Source organism: Schistocerca americana, chromosome 2, assembly GCF_021461395.2.
Source record: "Schistocerca americana isolate TAMUIC-IGC-003095 chromosome 2, iqSchAmer2.1, whole genome shotgun sequence".
Classification (NCBI taxonomy): domain Eukaryota; kingdom Metazoa; phylum Arthropoda; class Insecta; order Orthoptera; family Acrididae; genus Schistocerca; species Schistocerca americana.
This window is the reverse complement of record NC_060120.1, coordinates 729,219,246-729,242,545: the sequence shown is the minus strand read 5'-3', so window position 1 is coordinate 729,242,545 and position 23,300 is coordinate 729,219,246. Positions and strand designations below refer to the sequence as shown.

Sequence of the window (23,300 nt, the reverse complement as noted above, 5' to 3'; positions counted from 1 at the left end):
GCAAAAATATAGGCCTATATCTCTGACATCGATCTGGTGTAGAATTTTAGAACATGTTTTTTGCTAGCGTATCATGTAATTTCTGGAAACCCAGAATCTACTCTGCATGAATCAACATGGATTCCGGAAACAGTGATCGTGTGAGACCCAACTCGCTTTATTTGTTCATGAGACCCAGAAAATATTAAATACTGGTTCCCAGGTAGATGACATTTTCCTTGACTTCCGGAAAGCGTTCGATACAGTTCCGCACTGTCGCCTGATAAACAAAGTAAGAGCCTACGGAATATCAGACCAGCTGTGTGGCTGAATTGAAGAGTTTTTTGCAGACAGAACACAGCATGTTGTTCTCAATGGAGAGACGTCTACAGACGTTAAAGTAACCTTTGGCGTGCCATAGGGGAGTGTTATGGGACCATTGCTTTTCACAATATATATAAATGACCTAGTGGATAGTGTCTGAAGTTCCATGCGGCTTTTCGCGGGTGATGCTATAGTATACAGAGAAGTTACAGCATTAGAAAATTGCAGCGAAACCCAGGAAGATCTGCAGTAGATAGGCACTTGGTGCAGGGAGTGGCAACTGATACTTAACATGGGCAAATTTAGTGTACTGCGAGTACATAGAAAGAAGGATCCTTTATTGTATGATTATATGATAGCGGAACATACACTGGTACCAGTTACTTCTGTCGTTGCAGGGTGGACCTGAACAAGGACCGGGCGAGGTTCAAGCTGCGCCTGCCGAAGCTCGAGATGACCAGCGACTACAAGATCGACGGCCGCATCCTGCTGATGCCCATCATCGGCAAGGGGCACTGCGAGGGAAACTTCAGTAAGTCCACTCACCCCTCCGACAGTTGTACTTCCTGCGTCTTGGTAAAGCTGCAGGGACAGATTATCCAACTTCGTTAAAAGCCTACTGGGTGCATTGCCACATCGTCTTGTAATGTCTTAAACGGTTAAAGTACTAAAATATTTGACGCTCCAGTCGTGTTGCAGCGGCCTTCAGAAGGCCATAGAATCAATTATTTTATAATATGATGTGGCAGTACATCGAGAGAGATTTAAACTAAACGAAGCTCGCCGCGGAAGTCTACGTTTGTTAGTCCTTCAACCTCCAGTCTCTCTGATAGAGACCTGATGATTGACATAGTAACTAATTTCTTCTTAGCTGGATGTGAGCACGTGGTCAGATTGCAAAATCTTGTTCGCTTGCGTAGGCTATGCTTGTGGAAACTAAAGCTCCAAGAGACACAAGCCTGGCTTTCAACTCTCTGGGATCATGCAGTTGGCACTTCAATTTGAAGCCAGGACGGAGGCGTAGAGCTAGTACGTGAAAGTACCGAGCAATGAAGCACACTGGAGTCGCATTCGAGAGGGCAGTGGCTCAAATCCCAGTACGGCCATGCACATTTATGTTTTCCATGATTTTCCTAAATTGTTTAAGGTAAATGCTGTGTTGATTCCTTCGAAAGAGCACGACCGATATTCTTCTCTTTCCTTCCAAATTTGAGCTTGTGCTTTGTCCGCAGTGACCTAATCGTTGACTTTGTTTCATTTTTCCTCGTATGTGATCGAAGATTTCAGAAACGTTTTTATTATTCTACCCATCTCTCCTAGTAACATGTCAGTCGAGTGTCTTTCAGAACTAGTATACTCTGATGTTAAGTAACACAGTATTTGATCTTCTTCAAGCTAGTTTGTCCTGCCTGCTGGTGAAGCGTCCAGCTTCCTGCCACGACCTTTCCTTGGCATCTAAGCACTGTGTAGCTTTTCCACTCACGCAAGTTCATTTAACGTTCAGACCGCAGACTGCTGTATCTGAAGCGGCAAGGCCAATTTTTATATTTTTTATTTTTGGTCACTGGGGACATTCCTATGAATTACTTCATTATGTACATATTGGTCATCTCATCAGTAAACATTCTCTTACTTCTTCAAATTTTATGTCTCCCACTAAGAGTGTAAGATGATCTATGTATTTGACTAACTTGGTCTGACAAGAAGGGATGCATTACAATTTCTGCTGAAATACTTGCGATGTAACAACCTGGCCTTTCTGCGCTTGCATCGGCGAACTGAATCTCGCGAATAGAGCTTCACCAAGCTGAGGAGCCAACATTTAAATTTGGCGCTTTACTACGACAATAAGTGTTTAGCGTTCAGAGTACCCTCCGTTTCAGATTATTGTTTATCGGAGAAATGAAGTCAGTTCACATGTCTGTAAGGAGCGATTCTCTCATACGACCCAAATAAACCAAGATAGTCGCGATATGTGCTCTTTAAGAATTCATAGTATACTTTTTGCCGTAATAACGGCTTTGATACGCCTGGGCATTGAGTCAAACAGAACCTGGATGGCGTGTACAGGTACAGCTGCCCATGCAGCTTCAACACGATATCACAGAATAACTTCCAATAACTGGTGGGTGTGGGAAAGACGTGCGAAATAATCTACAGTATTTGCAAACAACAAATGATTGTGCAGAAGACAAGTCCAAAAAGTTCGTCTTTAGAAAGGCAAAATGTAATCAATGGTGTGTAGCTTGTTTAGCGAAAAAGTCATAAGATTAACGGGAGAAATTCTAGCGACAGGATCGGGTGAAGTGGCTCAATGATTTAAGCACATTACCTCTTATTCAGAAAGAGCAGAGTTTAGATCCCCGTGCTACCATCCAGATACAGTTTTTCTATTGCTTCCCCAATCAGCTCAGACGATCCTGGAATGGCATAATTGAAAAGGACTATCCTACTAAGTTGGCTATCCCTGTACACCGCATCTTGTACTCCGTCTTAAATGACTTTGCTATGAACACATGATATACGGGCATTCATTGGACAAATATATTATACTAGAACTGACATGTGATTACATTTTCACGCAGTTTGAGTGCATAGATCCAGAGAAATCAGTACCCAGAATAACCACCTCTGGCCGTAATAACGGCCTTGATACGCCTGAGCATTGAGTCAAACAGAGATTGGATGGCGAGTACAGGTACAGCTGCCCATGCAGCTTCAACACGATACCACAGTTCATCAAGAATAGTGACTGGCGTATTGTGACGAGCCAGTTGCTCGGCCACCATTGACCAGACGTTTTCAATTGGTTAGAGATCTGGAGAATGTGCTGGCCAGGGCAGCAGTCGAACATTTTTTGCATCCAGAAAGGCCCGTACAGGACCTGCAACATGCGGTCGTGCATTATCCTGTTGAAATGTAGGGTTTCCAGGGATCGAACGAAGGGTGGAACCACGGGTCGTAAGATATCTGAAATGCAACGTCCACTGATCAAAGTGCCATCAATGCGAACAAGAGGTGACCGAGACGTGTAACCAATGGCACCGCATACCATCACGCCGGCTGATACGGCAGTATGGCGATGACGAATACACGTTTCTAATGTGCGTTCACCGCAATGTCGCTAAACACGGATGCGACCATCATGATGCTGTAAACAGAACCTGGATTCATCCGAAAAAACGACGTTTTGGCATTCGTGCACCCAGGTTCGTTGTTGAGTACACCATCGCAGGCACTCCTGTCATGGAGCGTCAAGGGTAACCGCAGCCATGGTCTCCGAGCTGATAGCGCATGCTGCTGCAAACGTCGTCGAACTGTTCGTGCAGATGGTTGCTGTGTTGCAAACGTCCCCATCTGTTGACTCAGGGATCGAGACGCTGCACGATCCGTTACTGCCAAGCGGATAGGAAGCCTGTCATCCCGACTGCTAGTGATACGAGGGCGTTGGGATCCAGCACGGCTTTCCATTTTACCCTTCTGAACCCACCGATTCCATATTCTGCTAACAGTAATTGGATCTCGACAAACGCGAGCAGCATTGTCGCGATACGATAAACCACAATCGAGGCAAGCTACAATCCGACCTTTATCAAAGTCGGAAACGTGATGGTATGCATTTCTCCTCCTTACACATCACAAGGACGTTTCACCAGGCAACGCCGGTCAACTGTTTGTGTATGAGAAATCGGTTGGAAACTTTCCTCATGTCCGCACTTTGTAGGTGTCGCCACCGGCGCCAACCTTGTGTGAACGCTCTGAAAAACTGATCGTTTGCATATTACAGCATCTTCTTCCTGTCGGTTAAATTTCGCGTCTGTAGCACGTCATCTTCGTGGTGTAGCAATTTTAATTGCCATTAGTGTAGTTTTATTTGCTTGTTTTTACGCGTCTTAAGGACTGGGAAAACATCTATTAAATTTTATTCATGCCTCTTTCACGTCATTTATGTTTCAAAGCACCCTCAGCAGCCTGTGCAATAACGTATACATATAGATAAATGAAACGTAATTCTGTAAGACTTTTTGCAACTTCGGGGACATTGCGCCATGTGGCAGGCAACCCTGATGACATCGCTGCCTGAGGGGTAGACGACACGTGAAAATCCGCCAGCGACAGCAGCAATGAACAAAAACCCGCTCCCTGGCTCTCTCCTAACTCATCATGGGATATGTCGTCTAGAATGAAATTTAGAGCTCCTACAAAAGTAGCGAAGATGCGGTACTTGAACACTGCATAAAGTGTAAAGCATTGCAATCACGAAATATAATTTAGTGACGAAATTTGTGTCTCATTCATCTTTACCAACTGCCAACTTCTTATTTCCATTTCTATGAGCTCCACTTAATCTTTTCCCTGTCATTTAAGAAGACTATAACTTCTGATAATTTCGTCAAAGCAGATGGAAGACTGTAATGAGTTAATGCAATTATGGCCCATTATCTCGCAAACGTCTTGCAGTGCATACTGTCTTGTCGACTCAAACTGAACAGTAGTTAACGAAGAAATATTCTGAACGTTGTAGTTCTTGTACTACGAAAGTAAAATTTGTTTATTTTACCTATATCTCTTGTTATGCAATTCTCCTCTTCGTTATTCTGCTACGTATTGTGGAATGCGGATTGCACGATTGTGAAGCTGAAGAGACGTTCTGCTGCAGTAGCGAGTTATTGATCTGCTAACATGTGTTAAACGAAAGCACGCGTATCCGAACAGAGGATAAAACAATGATCAACCGTCACTTTTCTGACCTTTATTTGACATTAAAGGCCTTCCTAATGTAGAGAATCTCGTTTTTTCATCAGCGTTAATTACTGTTTAGTTTATAAACTATGTTTGATGTAAAGGTAACAGAAATTAATAAAATTTAGAAGAACAAAGTAGAAATTTTCCGATATATGTTTACAACCTAAAACAGAGTAATTACGAAAACTAATCAGGTGTACGTTTCAAATTTACTAGCTATAGATTAAGAGTATCAAGAGACTAAGATGAGTGATAGGGAGAGGTAATCATGTGTAACTGTCCTAAATGAATTATCCGAAAATTATCTTGAGCAGCAAAGCAGAGAACTGACTCGCGACTCGTAGCCATCAATAGGCCCAAATTTTTTGACTCTGTTATCATAGAAAAAGGAATCAGTGATGAAAAAGCCATTACAGCATCACTTAACAAGGTTGTAAATAAGAATGTAAAGGAAGGTAGGAAGAGATCTCTACTTACCAACAGCAAAGAAAAATAGATTTCAGATTACCTGAGTGGTCAATATGAAAATTTCATCTCCAGCGCTGAGAATGTTAAGCATCAATGGACAAAATTTGCGAGTATTGTGCAACACACTATAGACAGATATGTACCTAGCAAAGCTGTAAGCGAATGGATAGACCAAGAGTGGTTCGACAGTCGTACTACAACGCTGCTACGAAATCAGAGATTCACTGCAGATTTAAACGCAGCAAATCTCAGCGACAAACAAAAACTGAACGAAGTCAATATTTACGTAAAGGCAGTGACACATGAAGTGTTGAGTGAATTCGAAAGTAAAAATCCGTCTAACGACTTGACAAGAAGTTCTAAGAAGTTCTGAACTTACGTTAAATCAGTAAACGGATCAAATCAATTTATTCACACTCTCTGTGACCATACTTTCATCGAAACGAAGGATGGCAGACAGAGGGCCGAGATACTGGACATATTTTTCCAAAGCGGTTTCACTGAGAAAGACAATGCTGTGGTTTCCGCTTTACATGGTCGCACCGGCGTCAAATGACAGATATCACGAAGAGTGACCACGAGTTAGAAAAACAACTGAAACAGTTCAACAGAGAAAAGGCCAAGTATTCTACATAGTGTATGGGAAGGAACATTCTTCTCTTTTAGCAGCTGTGTACCGCAGGTCGCTGGAGGAGCAAAGGGTTCGTATTTATTGGAAGAAACCTCAGCTCATTGCCGTTTTCAAGAAGCGTCGTGAAAATCTCCCCTGTGGAAATCAACGTGGGCGCCAAAAAGAACGATTGTGTGAAACATTGTTCGTCTACGAGACCCAGAAAGCAGTAGATGCCAGCTTCGTCGTTGATGCCGTGTTTTTGGCTTCCGGAAGCGGTTCGATTCTGTTTCGCACTGCCGGCTAATGAACAAAATCCTAACATACGGAATATCAGAACATCTGTGTGAGTGAATTGAATCTATACCAAAGAGAACACAGCATTTTGTTCTCAACGGAGGGAAATCTACAGACGTAAAAATAACTCAAAGATACTCCATGGGAGTGCTATAGTTCTATTTCTTTTAAACGTTACACAAGTAAACGACCTAGCGGATAACGTCAGAAGTCGCATGAGGCCTTTAGTGGATGATGTTACATACAAACAAGTCTCAACGCTAGAAAACTGTAGCGAAATGCAGGAAGACCTGCAGAGAATCGACGTTTGGTGGAGGGAGTGGCAGTTGACTCTCAACATAAACTAATGTAACGTACTGCACACAAACAGGCAGAAAGACGCACTGAAGTATGACTACACGACTGGAGAACAATTACTCCAATGTCACATCCATGCAATATCTAAGAGTAAGCGATTTAAAGTGGAGCGACCACATAAAACTGATAGCAGGTAAGGTATATGCCAGACTAAGGTTCATCTACCCCTATATCAATACTCCGCAAGCCACATGACAGTGTGTGACATCGGGTACTTCTGGTACCACTTTCTAATCCCTCCTCCCCTGTTCATTCGCGAATGGCGCGTGGGAAGAATGGTATACTTCGTTATTAGCTCTAATGTCTCGAATTTTCTTATTGTGATTATCTCACGAGATGTGTGTGGGAGGAAGTAATAGGTTGTCCTAATCTTCCTGGAGGGTATTGTCTCGGGATGCCAATAGTAAACCTCTCTGTGGAGCACAACGCCTCAGTTGTAGCGTCTGCCAACGGAGTTTGTTGAGCATCCCCGCAACGTTCTTGCGCCGTCTAAACAATCCTGAAAAGCGCTGCTCTTCGTTGGATACCTCAGGAATTGTACTTCATCAATAAAGGAAGTTCGATCAATACCTGAATCTTATTCGTCTGATATCCGTACCAAATGGGATTGATAGAGGAGATAGAGAAGAGCACCGTGTTTTTGGCGCAGCTTCATTTAGCAGGAGCGAAAGCGTTACGGAGATATTCACTCAACTCCAGTGGCAAACGGTGCATGAGAGGCGTTCTGGGTCTCGGTGTGTTTTACTGTTCCGAGAGCGTACGTTCATAGAGGAGTCAGCCAGTATGTTACCTTTCCAACGCGGGAAAACTCTGAAGCCAAACTGGAAAGATTCGAGCTCACACGAAGGCTTACCTGCGACCGTTTTTCCCTCCGACCATTCGTAGCTGGAACAAGAAAAGGCAGACGTGTCAGCAGCACACAAAATATCCCCCACCGCACATCATAAGGTGCCTTGCGAAGTGTAGATGTGGATGTAGATGTAGAAAACAACTTCACATTATCTCTCTGTGGATGTTCATTCCAGTCACGTTTTACTCCTTATTCAGGATATTTCAAGAATAAGTACTATGCAAGGAGTCTGGCTAATCTTTGAGCGTTTTTTATTCAGTCGCAAAAGAGAATCTTGCAAGTCAATGAAATCACAATTAATGAGATAAAATTTCCCTTGAAGAAATGAAATGATAGATGATTGTGTTTGTTAACTTAACGCACCACTGTTACTGTAGGGAAACGTGATTTAGTTGGAATTTTAGTGGCACAGTTGTGTAAATTAGACACAAATGCGAAAATTTTCGAGGAGGGTATCAATTTGAATAAAATTTAGTCCAAAAACCTGATAGGAGACTGCTGGGAAAGGGTCGAAACCTCGGCTAGTATTTTATGTCAGCTTCTGAAATACAATGTTTGTTTGCACGGGTATTTGCCGCAGCAGCTGTTTTAATCTAGTATTATTGCTTTTTCCGTCTTAATTTTACTGAAAGTGTATTTTTCATTATTTGTTATAAAAGACCGAAAATTGCAGAAAGTGAATGTCTAACCACATTTTTTTTTTAAATTTCAAATTCCGCTAACAACGAAGGAAAAAGTATAGATTTCAAAACATATAACATGAGGCAGAAAGGCCGTAAGTAACTTGTGCGGAAATTTTATAAAGAAATACTGTAAATATCGAAATGTAGACTTTTATTTATACGGTACCACATTTCCAGAATGACCACAGAAGATGCTTTATAATAAAAGCGAAACGCGTCTGGTGAAAAGTGCTCTTTAACTGTAGTAAGAATAAGACGGAAAAATCGATAATAATTACTAAAGAACAGTGTTGCACTACCTGCTTATCTGTGGGCGTATGTGGGCTTAGATTCAAGAAGAAAAGTACGGACACTCTCGTTATAGGTGATCAACGGATCACAATCAAACACCTCGCTGCACAAGTGGAAGTCTCTGTTGGTAGTGGTGACACACTAGTCCACCAGTCGGGGTACGCAGTGGTGTGCGTCCGTTGGTTTCCTCGCCGCCTAACGGAAGACCATAAAGAGCATGAAGGCCCATCTGCGCGATGTTCCTTGCACGCTTGAGGCTGATAGTACAATGTTTTGTCAAACATCGTCACGTGCGATGAAACATTCGTTCATTACGTCAAATCAGGAACAAAGAGACGAATGATATAACTTTATTTTGAAACAGAAACAAAACAAAAACCAAAATAAAGTCAATCTTCGGCATCTGTGAAATCAAAACCTGGTGCTGGGTTACTCTACTGCGTGCATAGCATCATGCTTAGATCCTCCTTCACAGGCTATTCACAAGATGGTCGACACGTTGTTGTCCAAGCCTGTCCACTCTTCAGACAGCGCCCCCTCTGAGGTCACTCGTCGTGTTAGGAGGCTTCCAAAGGCCCGGACGATAAGATGGAGGATCCTTTCTGGATATTACACAGACCTCAAACTGCCCGAAATCAGGTAACAAACCAACATCATGGGGCTGCGTTCTCGAGACGCGCAATGATATCTGAATGCCTACACATCCTTCTATGACGATCATCAGACGTCAGGTTAATCCTGTAATTTTCGGTGTAGAGAACCCGACACCAGTGATCGAGATTCCATTCCAGGTTTTTCCTTGCCAATCTTCTTCGTGGACCACGGCGTCGAGGAGAGCGGGATTAGGGGGAAGGGTTCTACAGTTGTTTTTGACGGACACCTTGAAGCGAAATTGATCGTGTAGAACTGACTGCGTGCTTATTCGTTGAGACGATCTTCTCACTTGTCTCAAAAAAGGCAACACGTAGTTATCGCTCTCTCGTTGGGATATCAAAGAGGCATTATCTGCACTGAGTGGTCAGCAGCTGGTGTTGGTGGCAACAAGCGAGTAGCAGCCTGGGGGATCACAAGGAGATAGTCGGAATGAGTCCTAGTTTCAGGTGGGAGAAATCCTTAGACGGTGCACTGAATCACACAAGTGTGTTGTCAACACTTCCAACGGCAAACAAATGCTCAATATTTTAATTCTCACGATAGCATTTGAATGTTTGAATTACTTCGTACGATGTTCACCATTTCTCTGGCAGTTGCCTTTTAAACTGTAAAGTGACAATGGTCGCACTGTATAAGCTGAAATGACTCTTAGAGGTAAACTACGAGCTCCTCGTCCAGGCGTTGAAAGTCCAAGAGATGTCGACCGGGCGCTGTGCCATCCTCTGCCATGCGGCGTCTTGTGGAAGCGGAATGGAGTGGCAAGTGGCCACCACACCACTCTTCCGGCCGTTTTTCCAACTTTCCGGATCTTCAGCCGCTGCTTCTCAATCAAGTAGCTCCTCAATTGGCATCACGAGGCTGTGTGCACTCCGCAAAGTCTTCTCACCAAGGAAAATCCTTGCCTATTTCGGGAATCGAAGACGTATCCTCCGCATGGGAGCAATCTGCGCTGACCACCCAACTACGGAAGCGGACCTTCATTTCGTTTCTTCCTCCATTTCTGGGTGCTCCAGGCATCGTATCTTCTATTTCGTTTCTTCCTCCTCTTCTAGCTGCTTTGGGCATTATATCTAAAGACGCGGTGATTACAAAATAGAGTCGAATTTACAAACTTGGCCGTATAAGTCCATTTGTCAGTATGACAAGTCACACCCTCTAGCGTGGATGTATGTTCTGATTCTGTTTTATGCTCTCCTGAGGCAGACTGGCGCACAACTATTGTATCCCGACTTTGATATCCTGGATACTGTCAGTGCGACTGTCAGTCTCCCATATTTTCTATCTGGGACAAGTTTGCAAACACATCAGAATCACACAGACAGTTCATATAGACACTTGCCTTGCTTGGACGAACATTGTCCTGTTGAAAAATGGCACCACGTTTCTCGCATAAGAGGTAACACATGAGGACGCAGGATGAGTTATGTACCGTCGTACCTTCAGTGTCCCCTCAGTCACTAATGGCGATGGCCTGAAGTCACACATGATGGCTTCCCAGCCCACGACGTCAGGAGTAACACCTGTGCCTCTCCAAACGACTAGATGAAAAGAACCTGTTCCTAGGTGCCCGACATTTTCGCCAATGATGGTCATACATGGCAATGCAGAATCGCGATTCATAGCTGAACACAGTGCGACTGCATTTATCAGGCAGGCGACCACGATTTCTAGCCACGGCAGCACTCCAAATGCAGCCGTTCATACTGTGATGGTAACGGCAGCCCAGGCACGGGTTGGCAGTTCCTTAGTGCAACTGCTGCTAGTCTCCGACAAATGGTGCCGAACCACAGAGAATGTTCCAGGTAGCTGGTTCTCGGGTGGCAGGAGCAGTTGTCAAGGAGTTGCGAGGACGCTGTTGCACAATCCGGCCGAACCTGTCGTCAGACGTGGTCGACCGGAACCATGACGACCAATGCGCTGTCCGCAGGTTCCCATGAAAGACGTGCGTACTACACGATTCGACCTGCTGGCCAAAAAGACACGCACAATAAGGTCACTTCCTAACTCTGTAAGGTACTGATAATGCCGTCTCACACGAGTGCGTGGCATATCCGTGTCCTTCAGTGATCACCCAACATGTCACTTGCACACCCTACCATTCCTCGTAATAACGGTAAACACGAACGACATTAACGCACTCGGGTAGCCGTAACACTTGTCACAGAGAACTGCAACTCTAATCAACTACGTAGCCACCAATGGTGTGTACGTGTTCGAAGTTACACTGACATCCGCCCATGTCTTGAGAGTGCTTCACTTCTTTTGTCCGGCAGTGTATGTTGTCAGACAGTGTAAACAAGCTGCACTGCCGAGCACACCGAGCCCTAGTGAACCGCACTGAGAAGGCAGATTTAGGTTTATCTCCATCATAGGGAAGACACGAGGAAGATGCAAGAAAGGGGTTTCCGATCGAAAAAACTTGTTAACTATACAAGTATGGGGCGGGAAAGTTTATTTATGTTACAGTACGACGAAGCACTGCACACAGGGTGCACTATTACTGGGCGACATTCTGAGTGACTTTCCCTCGTTGCAGCTGACGTGGACGCGACCTGCACGATGCAAGGGGAGCGGGTGGAGCGTGACGGCGCCACCTACCTGCACGTCAAGACGTTCAGCACTAGCTTCAGCATCGGTCACGCAAAGGTCAAGCTCAACAACCTGTTCGGCGGAGACAGGGAGCTGGGTGAGTCCACACAGCACAACTACCTTGTAACGGCCTTGGGGTTCGTTGCTTAAATGTGTATTTCTGAGATGCAGAATTATAGTTGCGGAATATTAGCTGTTTCAAGTTAATTATACGGTTCGAAATCACGCACCATTCATCAGAACAAGCATTGACGATGTGAAGTGAATTTTAAAACGTAACTGAGCAGTACAATACCTTCGGAATAACCACCTCGCTTCATAATAAACCACTCAATGTCAAATCAGTAACTTTCAAAATTCGAATACAAAAAAATGTTATGTTTAAGTAACAAGTTTTAATGAAGCAACCCTGGCCTGAAAGACTATCAAAATACCGTAGAATGTAACACAATTTGGTACTGCAGTTTCTGCAGTACTTTAATATGGGTATGTATACTGTGTACCTGTTTAATGCTACAATAGAATACTTCCTTTTCAAAACTGCAGTGCCGTTACTTATAATTGAGGCAGCGACGAGTTAAACCCGGTTTTGTAAATTTCATATGTAAATCTGCTATGTTTGATAACGGCTGCCAGTCCCATTAAAGCAATTACACATTTCATTCTTTAACCAAATGTTTACCTCGGTATATTTGTTTAGTGCAAATTATCTGTTTTCTATTAAGATAAAATTGAATGTTATATGTTGAAACTCGGAAATTATGCCTGACAAAACCTCTTACGAATTAAAAAACATTTTCATGTAACCCACCTCGGACGTGTTTTCAGAAGTTTTTAATTTATTATGTCTTGCACTACTGCCAGTTTCCGCCTTACAGGCCATTTTCAAGCGCAGTAGGTGTATATACGTTGTACATTTTTTTATTTACTTTTGTTTCATCCCCCGCGCGCTCCATACAGGCGGTGAGGAGGTGGGGAGGCGGGGGCAGGGCAATCAGCGGTAAAGGCAACCCGCCAATTGACGTAAAAATTTAATTAGTTGAAAAAGGGACAAGAAACAGGTAGGGGAGGTATTTACATTGAATTTAAAACTGTTTTGAGGGGAAAAATAAAATGGAAATTTTTTAGATATACGAGACAAGTGACCTCTGGTACTTAAAAACAGTAATAATGAACGGTAAAACGAAACAAAATCAGCGCACATTTAAAAATGTTTATAACCTGATGCTGAAACACTGATATTTAAAAGAATCACCTGTTTGTCGGTAAGAACCGGAAAGACCTGTCCTGCGACAGGGTGGCTCTTGTCGAAGGGTGAAATGTTGGCCAGTGATGAAGGTGGGAATGTGGTGGTATAGAGGACTGGTGCATAGCAGAGATGGGGTAGGAGTATTGGAGTATAGGGGGAGTTAGTGATGCTAATAGTTATTGGGATAAGGAGGCGCGGGGAAAGAAAGGCAGATGGGGAAAAAGCGGGTAAGAAAATGTGAGCAGAGAAATGAGAGGAAGCCCCGGTGAGGTGGAATGGTAGGAATGGGTGGGGCAGATTTATACCTGGCAAGATCTACATCTACATACATACTTTGCAATCCACCGTACGCTGCGTGGCGGAGGGTACCGTGTACCAACACTTCTTCTTTCCCGTTCCACTCAGAAATAAAGCGAGGCAAAAATGACTGTCTATGTGTCTCCATATGACCCCTAATTTCTCGTATCTTATCTTCATGATCTTTATGTGCAGTGTATACCGGCGGCGATAGAATCTTTCGGCGGTAAGCTTCAAATGTCGGTTCTCTAAATTTTCTCATTAGCATTTTTGAAAAGAACGTCGTCTTCCCTGCAGGGATTCCCATTTGATTCCCGTAGCATCTCCGTAACACTTACGCGTTGTCCGAACCTACTGGTAACAAATCTAGCAGCCCGCTCTGAATTGTTTCGATGTCTTCCGCCGATCCGACCTGGTATGGATCCCAAACACTCGAGCAGTGCTCAAGAACAGACCGCACCAGCGTCCTACATTCGGTCTCGTTTACTGACGGTCTACTCTCCCCTAAAATTCTCCCAATAAACCAAAGTCGACATTCACCTTCCCTACCACTTCTCATATGCTCATTCCACGTCATATCGCTTTTCAGCGTTACGCCCAGATATGTAAACGACTTGACTGTGTCAAGAAGGACACTAGTAATACTGTATCCGAACATTACAGGTTTGATCTTCCTACTTAACCGCATTAACTTACATTATTTTGACATTTAGGGCTAGCTGCCTACTGGAAATTTTGTCTAAGTCGCCTCGTATCTCCCTATAGTCACTCAACTTCGACAATTTACCTACACCACTGCATCGTCAGCAAACAACCACACATTGCTTCCCACCCTGTCCGCCAAATCATTTATGTATGTAGAGAACAACAGTGGTCCGATCACAGTTCCTTGGGGCACTCCCGACGATACCCTTGTCTCTTACGAACACTCGCCGTCGAGGACAACATACTGGGTTCCAGCCACTCACATATCTGTGAACTTATTATATATGCTCGTACCTTCGTTAACAGCCTGAAATGGGGCACCGTGTCAAATGCTTTCCGGAAATCTAGAAATATGGAATCTCCCTGTTGCTCTTCATTGATAGTCCTCAGGACAACATGTGAGAAAGGGGCAATCTGAGTTCTGCACAGACGATGCTATCTGAAACCATGCTGATTCGTGCACATGAGCTTCTCAGTATCAAGAAAGTTTGTTATGTTCGGTCTGCGAAAATGTTCAAGGAGTCTGCAACAAACCGAAGTAAGGGATATTGGTCTGTAATTTGGCGGGTCCGTTTTTTTACCCTTCTTATGTACTGGAGTCACCTGCGCTTTTTGACAGTCGCTTGGGACTTTGTGCTGGGCAAGAGATTTATGATAAATGCAAGCTAGGTTAGGGGCCAATGCCGTAGAGGTGTACTGTTCGTAAAATCGAACTGGGACTCCATCCGAATCTTTTGATCTATTTGCTTTCAAATCTTTCAGTTGTTTCTCTACGCAAGGTTTGCTTATTACTATGTCGTCCATACGAGAGTCTGTTCGATGGTCAAATGAAGATATGTTTGTACGATTCTACTGTGTGGACGATTTCTTGAACGAGAAATTTCGGCTTTCTCTTTGCTATCTTCAACCACCACACCAGGCTCGTCACCAAGGGACTGTATGGAAGACTTAGACCCACTTAACGGTTTTACGTAGGCCCAGAATTTTCTCGGGTTCCCTGCCAGATTTTTTGCTAAGGTGTGACGGTGGCAGTTGTTGAATGCATCACGCATAGATCTTTTCACAGACGCACGAATCTCTACTAATCTTCCCTTGTCGTCATTTATGCGTTTCCTTTGGTGGGTCTATCCCCTCCTTTATCCACTTACTAGGCACTTAACTCTCCAGACCATGATTTACAGCCTCCTTGAAGTCTGCCAGTAATTCCTCTACATCGTCCGCAGCTCGTGGTCGTGCGGTAGCGTTCTCGCTTCCCACGCCCGGGTTCCCGGGTTCGAATCCCGGCGGGGTCAGGGATTTTCTCTGCCTTGTGATGACTGGGTGTTGTGTGCTGTCCTTAGGTTAGTTAGGTTTAAGCAGTTCTAAGTTCTTGGGGACTGATGACCATAGATGTTAAGTCCCATAGTGCTCAGAGCTATTTGAACCAATTCCTCTACATCCATCTAAGTTTGTTTAGTCGTATGGCTAGGGTCCCCCCCCCCTCCCTCCCCCCCCCCCCCCCCCCCCGTCGGGCAGGCCGTTCGCCGGGTGCCGTTCTTTCAATTTGACGCCACTTCGGCGACCTGCAGTCGATGAGGAGGATGATGATGATGGCAGCACAACACCCAGTCCCTGGGCGAAAAAAATTCCCCGACCCAGCCGGGAATCTAACCCGGGCCCAGAGGATTGGCAATCCATCACACTGACCATTCAGCTACCGGGGGCGGACAACTGGAACTAAGTGATGCCAATTCACTGTCTAAGTGAGATGTTAATAACTGATCATCTGCTCCATCTAGCAGAAACACTCACCTAGCTTTCTTGACTGATTTATTAACTTCCGTAATCATAGTTGCTATTATGACATTATGCTCGCTAATTCCCTTTTCTATGAAGATATTGTCGATAAGGTCTGGTTTCGCATGACCCTCTATCTGTACCCCCCGCAATGAATCCATAGACATCTCAGTCTATACTCGGCAGGTTAAAGTCGCCTCCAGCTGGCATTGCATGATCTGGGTACATACGCGGCATTGATCGTAGACATTCTGTGAATGATTGTAGAACTGTCACAGCAGAATCGGGTCGCCGGTAAAAACGTCCAACAACTAACTTGATTTCACCTACACCTGTTACAAGCGGCCAGATGCCCTCACTGCCACATTCAACTTTGACCTCAATACAGACAGTTCTTTTATCAACTCTGGCCGCTAATCTGTCTTTTACTATATACGTTCCACATAAATGACGGGCGGAGTTCATCATCCGAGAGGGAGAGATGTCTGAAGTTTCTTTGGGAGTGTAGGTGGAGGGTGCGTAGGTGTACAGGTAGTGAAATGTGTTGGTAAAGGCGCAGCAGCATGCGAGGATTGCAAAGTAGAGGGGAAACGATAGTATTGTTGGAGTCCAGTTTCCAGATGGTTTAGATTGTTCGGTAATGTTAAATGTGAGTGAGAAGAGGCGGGAATTTGATAAAGTGACGAAGGATCATTATAGGGGAGAGTAAACGAATGCGGAGAGCGGAGCGGAATGCATGGTGTTAGAGGACTTGGAAGGACTTATGGAACTTGGGAGGGGCGGATATCCGTGCAACATTTTCATAGCAAAGGGTGGGACAAATCAGGGATTTGTACGTATGAAGGACAGTGGAGCGTTGTACAATTATTATCCTGTTAATAAACGGCGATGTAGTTGGCCCGAAAGCTAGAACATAACGTAAAAACGTCGGAATTAAAACTAGAAAGCTTACTGTGTGCAGTAATAGTCATGTTTATAACTAATACCCCGTTATAGGACCTTACACGCACTCGCTTCGTTGTCGAACACGTACTGTCACTTCTGTCCACTGTTTCCCGCGTTTCACTCATGATCTGAAGTGACAGTCGGTGCTCGACAGCGAATGCGAGCGCATGTTGTGTGCCACAACGTGGTATTAGTTATAAACATAACTACTACAGCACACAATAAGCTTTCTAGTTTTAATTCTGACGTCTGCACATATTGTGCCCGCTTTCAGATCGGCTCTATTTCCGTTTATCAGGATAATAACTGTAAAACACATCGGCGCCTAATATGCTTGAAAATGGTCTGTAAGGCTGAAACTGGTCAATTGTGCACGGTAAAATGAACCAACTACTTGTGAAAAACAGCCGAGGTGGAAAACTTGAAAATGGCTTTTAAGAAATACACGGCTGCGGTGCCCTGCATGAAGAAAATTCCCCTAAGAATGTTTCCATTACTGTATGGTTTGCACACTTTAGCGGTAGTGTGAACTTTTGTTTTTGTGGCTCTGCAAGTACAGGGTTTCTCAATTTACTGCTAACAATGTGAAAGCAAGTGTTCTACTTCCTATTACAGCGTTGCCCATTTGTACTCTTATCTAGCATAGCCTTTGCTACCCTACATTTGATTAGAGACATTGACTGTGCTAATTACTTTTGATTTGTGTGGTACCAATTACTCTAAGCTGAATCCGACTATTTGTGAATGAAATGGAATATAAGAATAGCCCTCTTCATTACACATAATGGCTTCCTCATCAATCACAACAAAATGGCTAACTGGCGCGTAATGAAACTATGCCCTGTTAAAAAAAAAAAAAAAAAAAAAAAAAATTATGCGTATACTGGATTATATCAAAATTTTACAAATGAAGATGCTTCCCTAATTTCATTTCAGAATGTTAGTTTAGGCCTATCGATTACTTCTTACGTGCTTAACAGGCGAATCAGCTCTGCTCTGTCTGCTTAAAACCATATCATTAATTGCTAGACGGCATATTCCTTAAATAAATCACTGCGCGGCAAACTGCCTTATCATTTACCTTAAACTACTTTGCCAAATGAGAATTTTGCTACATTTCCAAAAATGCAGCTAGCTGTCCACGGCATAGTGCAAGACGTGACAGTACTGTATTGTTACGATTTGCATTCAAACAGTGAAATATTTGGAAACTAATGAAAAGCTTGTTTTAAATTAAAATGGTATTACGATTCTTTAATAGCACAAAAATGGATCACGTTAACTTGAAGACTGTGTTCTTTCTTTGGCGTTATTATGCGAAATGTAAACTGATTCAGACAAGCGTTACACAAGTGACGAAACTTACACTTTACTTTTCTTACAAGATTTTTTTCAACTGGAAAGGGGGAGGGTGAAGAATAATCATAATTCTGAACACATGACCGATAATCTCTCTCTCTCTCTCTCTCTCTCTCTCTCTCTCTCTCTCTCTCTCTCTCTCTCTCTCTCCCTCCCCCCTCCTCTCCCTGTCATCCACTCTACTCCCAATACAACCTCTGGTAGCCAAAGAGTAACGTAAGTCATGTGTTCAGGTATTCAAAGACTCTCATAACGGTAAACATTCCAAACAAAACTGTCATTTCTTACCACATACAAATCTTTAAAGTATAACAGACATATTATTAGAACATAATTTGTTAAACTTTAATGTGCTGTTTGAATAATAAAAACATTTTACGCTTCCTAGATAAATCCTTTGCGAACTGTTAAAAGATAAAAATTCCATTCAGTAAAGCATTCAAGAAATTGTTTCCGAAGTTTGTGGCTTTATTATTTTAACATTAACTGCACATGAAGTAGATGAAAATAGTCCGTACTTCAGTTGCTACGCGAAATTTTGTAAGTTAAAGCATGACTGCCACGTGCACACACAACTAAAAGTATAGCATGTGGGTGTCGCAAACAAAGTTTTTTTTGTTAAACAGCACACTAGTGAACATTAAACGTGCAAAGGAAAGGATTACATTAATATTACAGTTTTTAATGACGACAAATACACTTTTAAGATTATAACAAGCACTTGCATTGTCGCGAGTCATATGTTACTTAATTTGTTTGTGAAGAGTCTCACCGAAGGCTCTTTTTTGCTGGTGACTTGGCCTCCTACATTGTCGCGTAGGAAACCCAAAGGGGAAAAAAATTTGTTCCTGGGTGTGAGTCATCTACTAATGGATTAACTTTGTGTCTTAATGCTTGTGTTGGCTACGAACAACCGTGGAGCGTAGAAAATTACGTAAGGAATGACAAGCGAGAAGTAGCAGGAGGAAATCCACTATGGCTGAGTCATGCCTGTACTTCGTTATGCGGGTAAGAGTGTCTTCCTTGTTACGACATGCCCGGCTAATGATTTCTGGCGAGAGATTACATCTTCATGAGCGATCAGCTTAATTTATTTCCTGTAAGGAATAAGAAGGGAAGTAACGTCCCATCGTCTACGAGGTACCACAGATGACATCGTAGTCAGCGATGGGAGAGGAATTCAAAGGTGCCTTTTTCAAAGGAACGATATCAAAATTATCCACAAATGACTTGGAGAAACCAAGGAAAGCATAAATGTATATGTCTGGGAGGCTACCAGAATCCCACACAGCCCCAAAACCACCGCGCCCCTCCTCGCCCTGTCGCTTCCTTCGCTGAGCTCCGTAAGTTAAACCGTTCACCACACAACGAACTCTCATTAGAATAAACTTCAGGTTTAACAAAACTTATCACCACCTTCTTAGCTGCGATTTGGCTCATATACTCTAAACATCAGCTATACAAGCGATACGACCCCCCATCGCCAGAACAGTCTAGAAATCTTCTATCGTAACAGTGTCGTAACCATTGGATGAATGAATTAGGGGACGGAAACAGATGGTTTCAGTAACTTGCAAATCCAGCTGTTCGATATTTTGATATTTCTAGTGCTGTCACGCCAGTAGAACTCTGTTGTTTTTGCACTGACAAATGCGAGGAATCTGAAAACTCATAGTACACACGGGTAAGAGATCGCAGAACTTAAATAGCACTTCATAGTAGAGCTTGGATTAGAAAAAAAGGACTAGAACAATTTTCTGCTTCGGATCACGTTATGATTTCGTCAAATGGTTTTGAACGGTCCCTAGCGGTTCCAGCCTGTACACGATGGCAAAAATAGCCTTCGCGCTGCGCTCCAATGGGATACTATCATGTTCAAAGGAGCTTCAGACCTTAGAGAAGGGTTGAAATATCCGGGCTGTCAGTAATGTCAAACGTTGTCAAGAACGTCGTCCTGCTGCTCAGTGCTCCGAGTATTGTCGTTTTCGACCACGAAATGTGTGGGAAGCAACTCCCCGCGGAAAGGGCTGGTTCCATTGATGCCATTTATGCCATCACCTGAAGCCTTTTCGGTGTGTCTGAAATGTCTTCCTCAGCCATCCATAAGAAAGCCACATAATTTTCATGGGGGGGGGGGGGGGGTGGTTGTAGCATTCTGACTTCCATCGCACAGAGGCGTCAAAAGAAGGAGTGATATGTCCACAAGAGTGGGTTGACGACCTTCTCATCGTGTGGGACGTCCACAGTGGCGTTAGGGCAGAATTGTGTGAAATTTAGTGCCAATGTAGATTATTAACCCACGTTACATGTCACAAGAGCTCCTGAGCTCTGGAGTTTTTTTCGCTTGGGTAGACCTCTCGTATTTGAGGCATCGTCAAGACCGAAGGCGAAGTTGCACGGAGTCACGCTTTTGCACCATTACGGCGGAAGGTGGTAGGCTTCTCCGAAACCAATTTAAAACTTCAGCTTCACAATGAGAAACAATTACAAGGTTTCGAGAAAGTGATCCTATAATTGTGTTGGGCAGCAATGTTCTACAAAATTCAGATCCAGTTACCTCGTTGGTCGAGCCATGCTGGAAATCCTCCTATAAGAAAAGCTCGATACAGACTGTCAAATTGCACCTTTGGAAATTCACATACAGGACAGGAGCGACTTTTCGCCGAACTCTTGAGCGCCAACAGCATTCCCACGATATCCAACGCTGCGACGCTACGTGCGCCCATCGACCATGATGTTTCATAACGCAAGGTCGTACAACCATCACCAAACTGGTCTGTTTCAACGTTATCCTGCGACTGTTGCAGTTTTCCTCCAGATGAATGATCCCTGAGATACATTCTGAACAGTGAGACGGTAATCATCTGTGAAGAGCTCATTTCTCCATTCATTTAGTTTTATAATGTATGACGCCAGCTTCATATAAGCAGAACTGTCTCTGTGCTTCTATGAACAACATAAACAATACCCTTCTCTGGGATACACCAGTTACTCTGAACTTTCGATATAGAGTTTGTTGGGGAACTGCCACTCCTGTGGCAACACAATATGAAGGCAGTTAGCTTGCCGACATCGGAAGATTGCATTTAAAGCCAGACAGTGGTCCTTTCCTGATCACTCTTTGGCGCCCTGCAGTTGTCTCGTAACTGTCACTGCTGAGACTATGGGCGCCACTGTATTTTGCCCTGCTTTATGTTGTGAATGCACAGCTCCAACCAAGGGCAAACACCACTATGAAGTAGTGGGGTGAATGATCTTCTGTTTGTTATCTTTGAATCACATCCTTGTTGGAAGCAAAGTGCGCTCCTTACGTAGACACAGTATTACTGCTGTTTGCGGCGAAATCTTGACATATAGTCACAATAATTTTTTCTCTTTTTCATTTTTGTATTTTGGCAATTATATTTAACTTTTGGACATCAACATATGGCTTATAAACAGACGGCGCCCATTTACAGATTTGCCGAAGAAGTTTAACAAACTTATATTCCTGAATATTGAAAGACTGTGGACCATGGTAACAACAGCCATAGGAGCTTATGAATGCTGTTCTACACTGAAGCGCCAAAGAAACTGGTATAGGCATGCGTATTCAAATACAGAGATATGTAAACAGGTAGAATGCGGCACTGATGTCGGTAACGCCCATATAAGACAACAATCATCTGATGCATTTGTTAGATCGGTTACTAGCGCTACTATGGCAGGTTATCAAGCTTTAGGTGAGTTTTAACGTGGTGTTACAGTCAGCGCACCGAGCGATAGGACACAGCTTCCCCGAGGTAGCGATGAAGTGCGTATTTTCCCGTACGATTATTTCACGAGTGTACCGTGAATATCAGGAATCCGGCAAAACATCAGATCTCCAACATCGCTGTGGCCGGAAAGGGACCAACGACGACTGAAGAGAATCGTTCAGTGTGACAGAAGTGCAAGCCTTCCGCAAATTGCTGCAGATTTCAATGCTGGGCCATCAACAAGTGTCAGCGTGCGAACCATTCAACGAAAATCATCGATGTGGGTTTTCGGAGCCGAAGGCCCACTGTGTATCCTTGATGACTGCACGACACAAGGCTTTATGCCTCACCTGGGCCCGTCGACACTGACATTGAACTGTTGATGACTGGAATCATGTTGTCTGGTCGGACGAGTCTCGCTTCAAAATGTTTAGAGCGGGTATGGAGGCAACCTCATGAATCCATGGACCCTGCATGTCAGCAGGGACTTTTCAAGCTGGCGGAGGCTCTGTAATGACGCGGGGCGTGTGCCGTTGGAATAATATGGGCCCTCTGATGCGTCTAGATACGACACTGACAGATGATACGGAAGTAATCATCGTGTCTGATCACCTGCATCCATTCATGTCCATCGTGCATTCAGACGGTTTTGGACAATTCCAGCGGGACACTGCTACACGCCACACATCCAGAATTTCTACATAGTGGATCCAGGAACACTCTTCTGAGTTAAAATACTTCCACTGGCCACCAAACTTCCCGGACGTGAACGTTATTGAGCAGATCTGGGATGCCTTGCAACGTGTTGTTCAGAATAGATCTCCATCGCCTAGTGCTCTTACGGATTTATGGACAGCCCTGCAGGATTCATGGTGTCACTTCCCTCCAGCACTACTTCAGACATTAGTCGAGTCCACGCCACGTCGTGCTGCGGGAATTCTTCGTGCCGCGGGGCCGTACACGATATTAGGCAGTTGTACCAGTTTCTTTGTCTCTTCAGTGTAAATACCGCTGGTCATGGGTATTATGCCATATAGCGGGGAACCCTAATGACGTCACTACCTGAAGGGTAGACGTCACGTGAACTGCCGCCAGCACCAGTAGCAATGAACAAACAGCCGTCCTCTGCCACTCTTACCACTCATCATGGGATTTGTGTCCGTCCACTATCGCCTGGAGCGAATTTCGGAGCTCTTGCTACAGCGGCGAACACAGGATAATTGAACATTTATTACAACTGCAAAGAGTTTTACTCACGAAGTATGACATAGCGACGATCACTGTGTCTCATTCGTCGTTGTTGACTGCCAATTATCTTTACTAAAAAGAGCCAACCGCTTATTTCCATTTGGATGAGCTCCACTGAAATTTTTCTCCGTCATTT

General features: G+C 43.9%; 1 protein-coding gene across 1 annotated transcript in view; it reads left to right on the top strand.

Moving 5' to 3' along the window:
* LOC124594386 (circadian clock-controlled protein daywake-like) overlaps positions 1–23,300 on the top strand; it is a 66,662-nt gene that overhangs the window by 32,994 nt on the left and 10,368 nt on the right. Inside the window, exons 4-5 of the mRNA XM_047132755.1 lie at positions 702–835; positions 11,796–11,945. Of these exons, the coding sequence (XP_046988711.1) occupies positions 702–835; positions 11,796–11,945 (284 nt within the window). The remainder of the gene's footprint in view (positions 1–701; positions 836–11,795; positions 11,946–23,300) is intronic.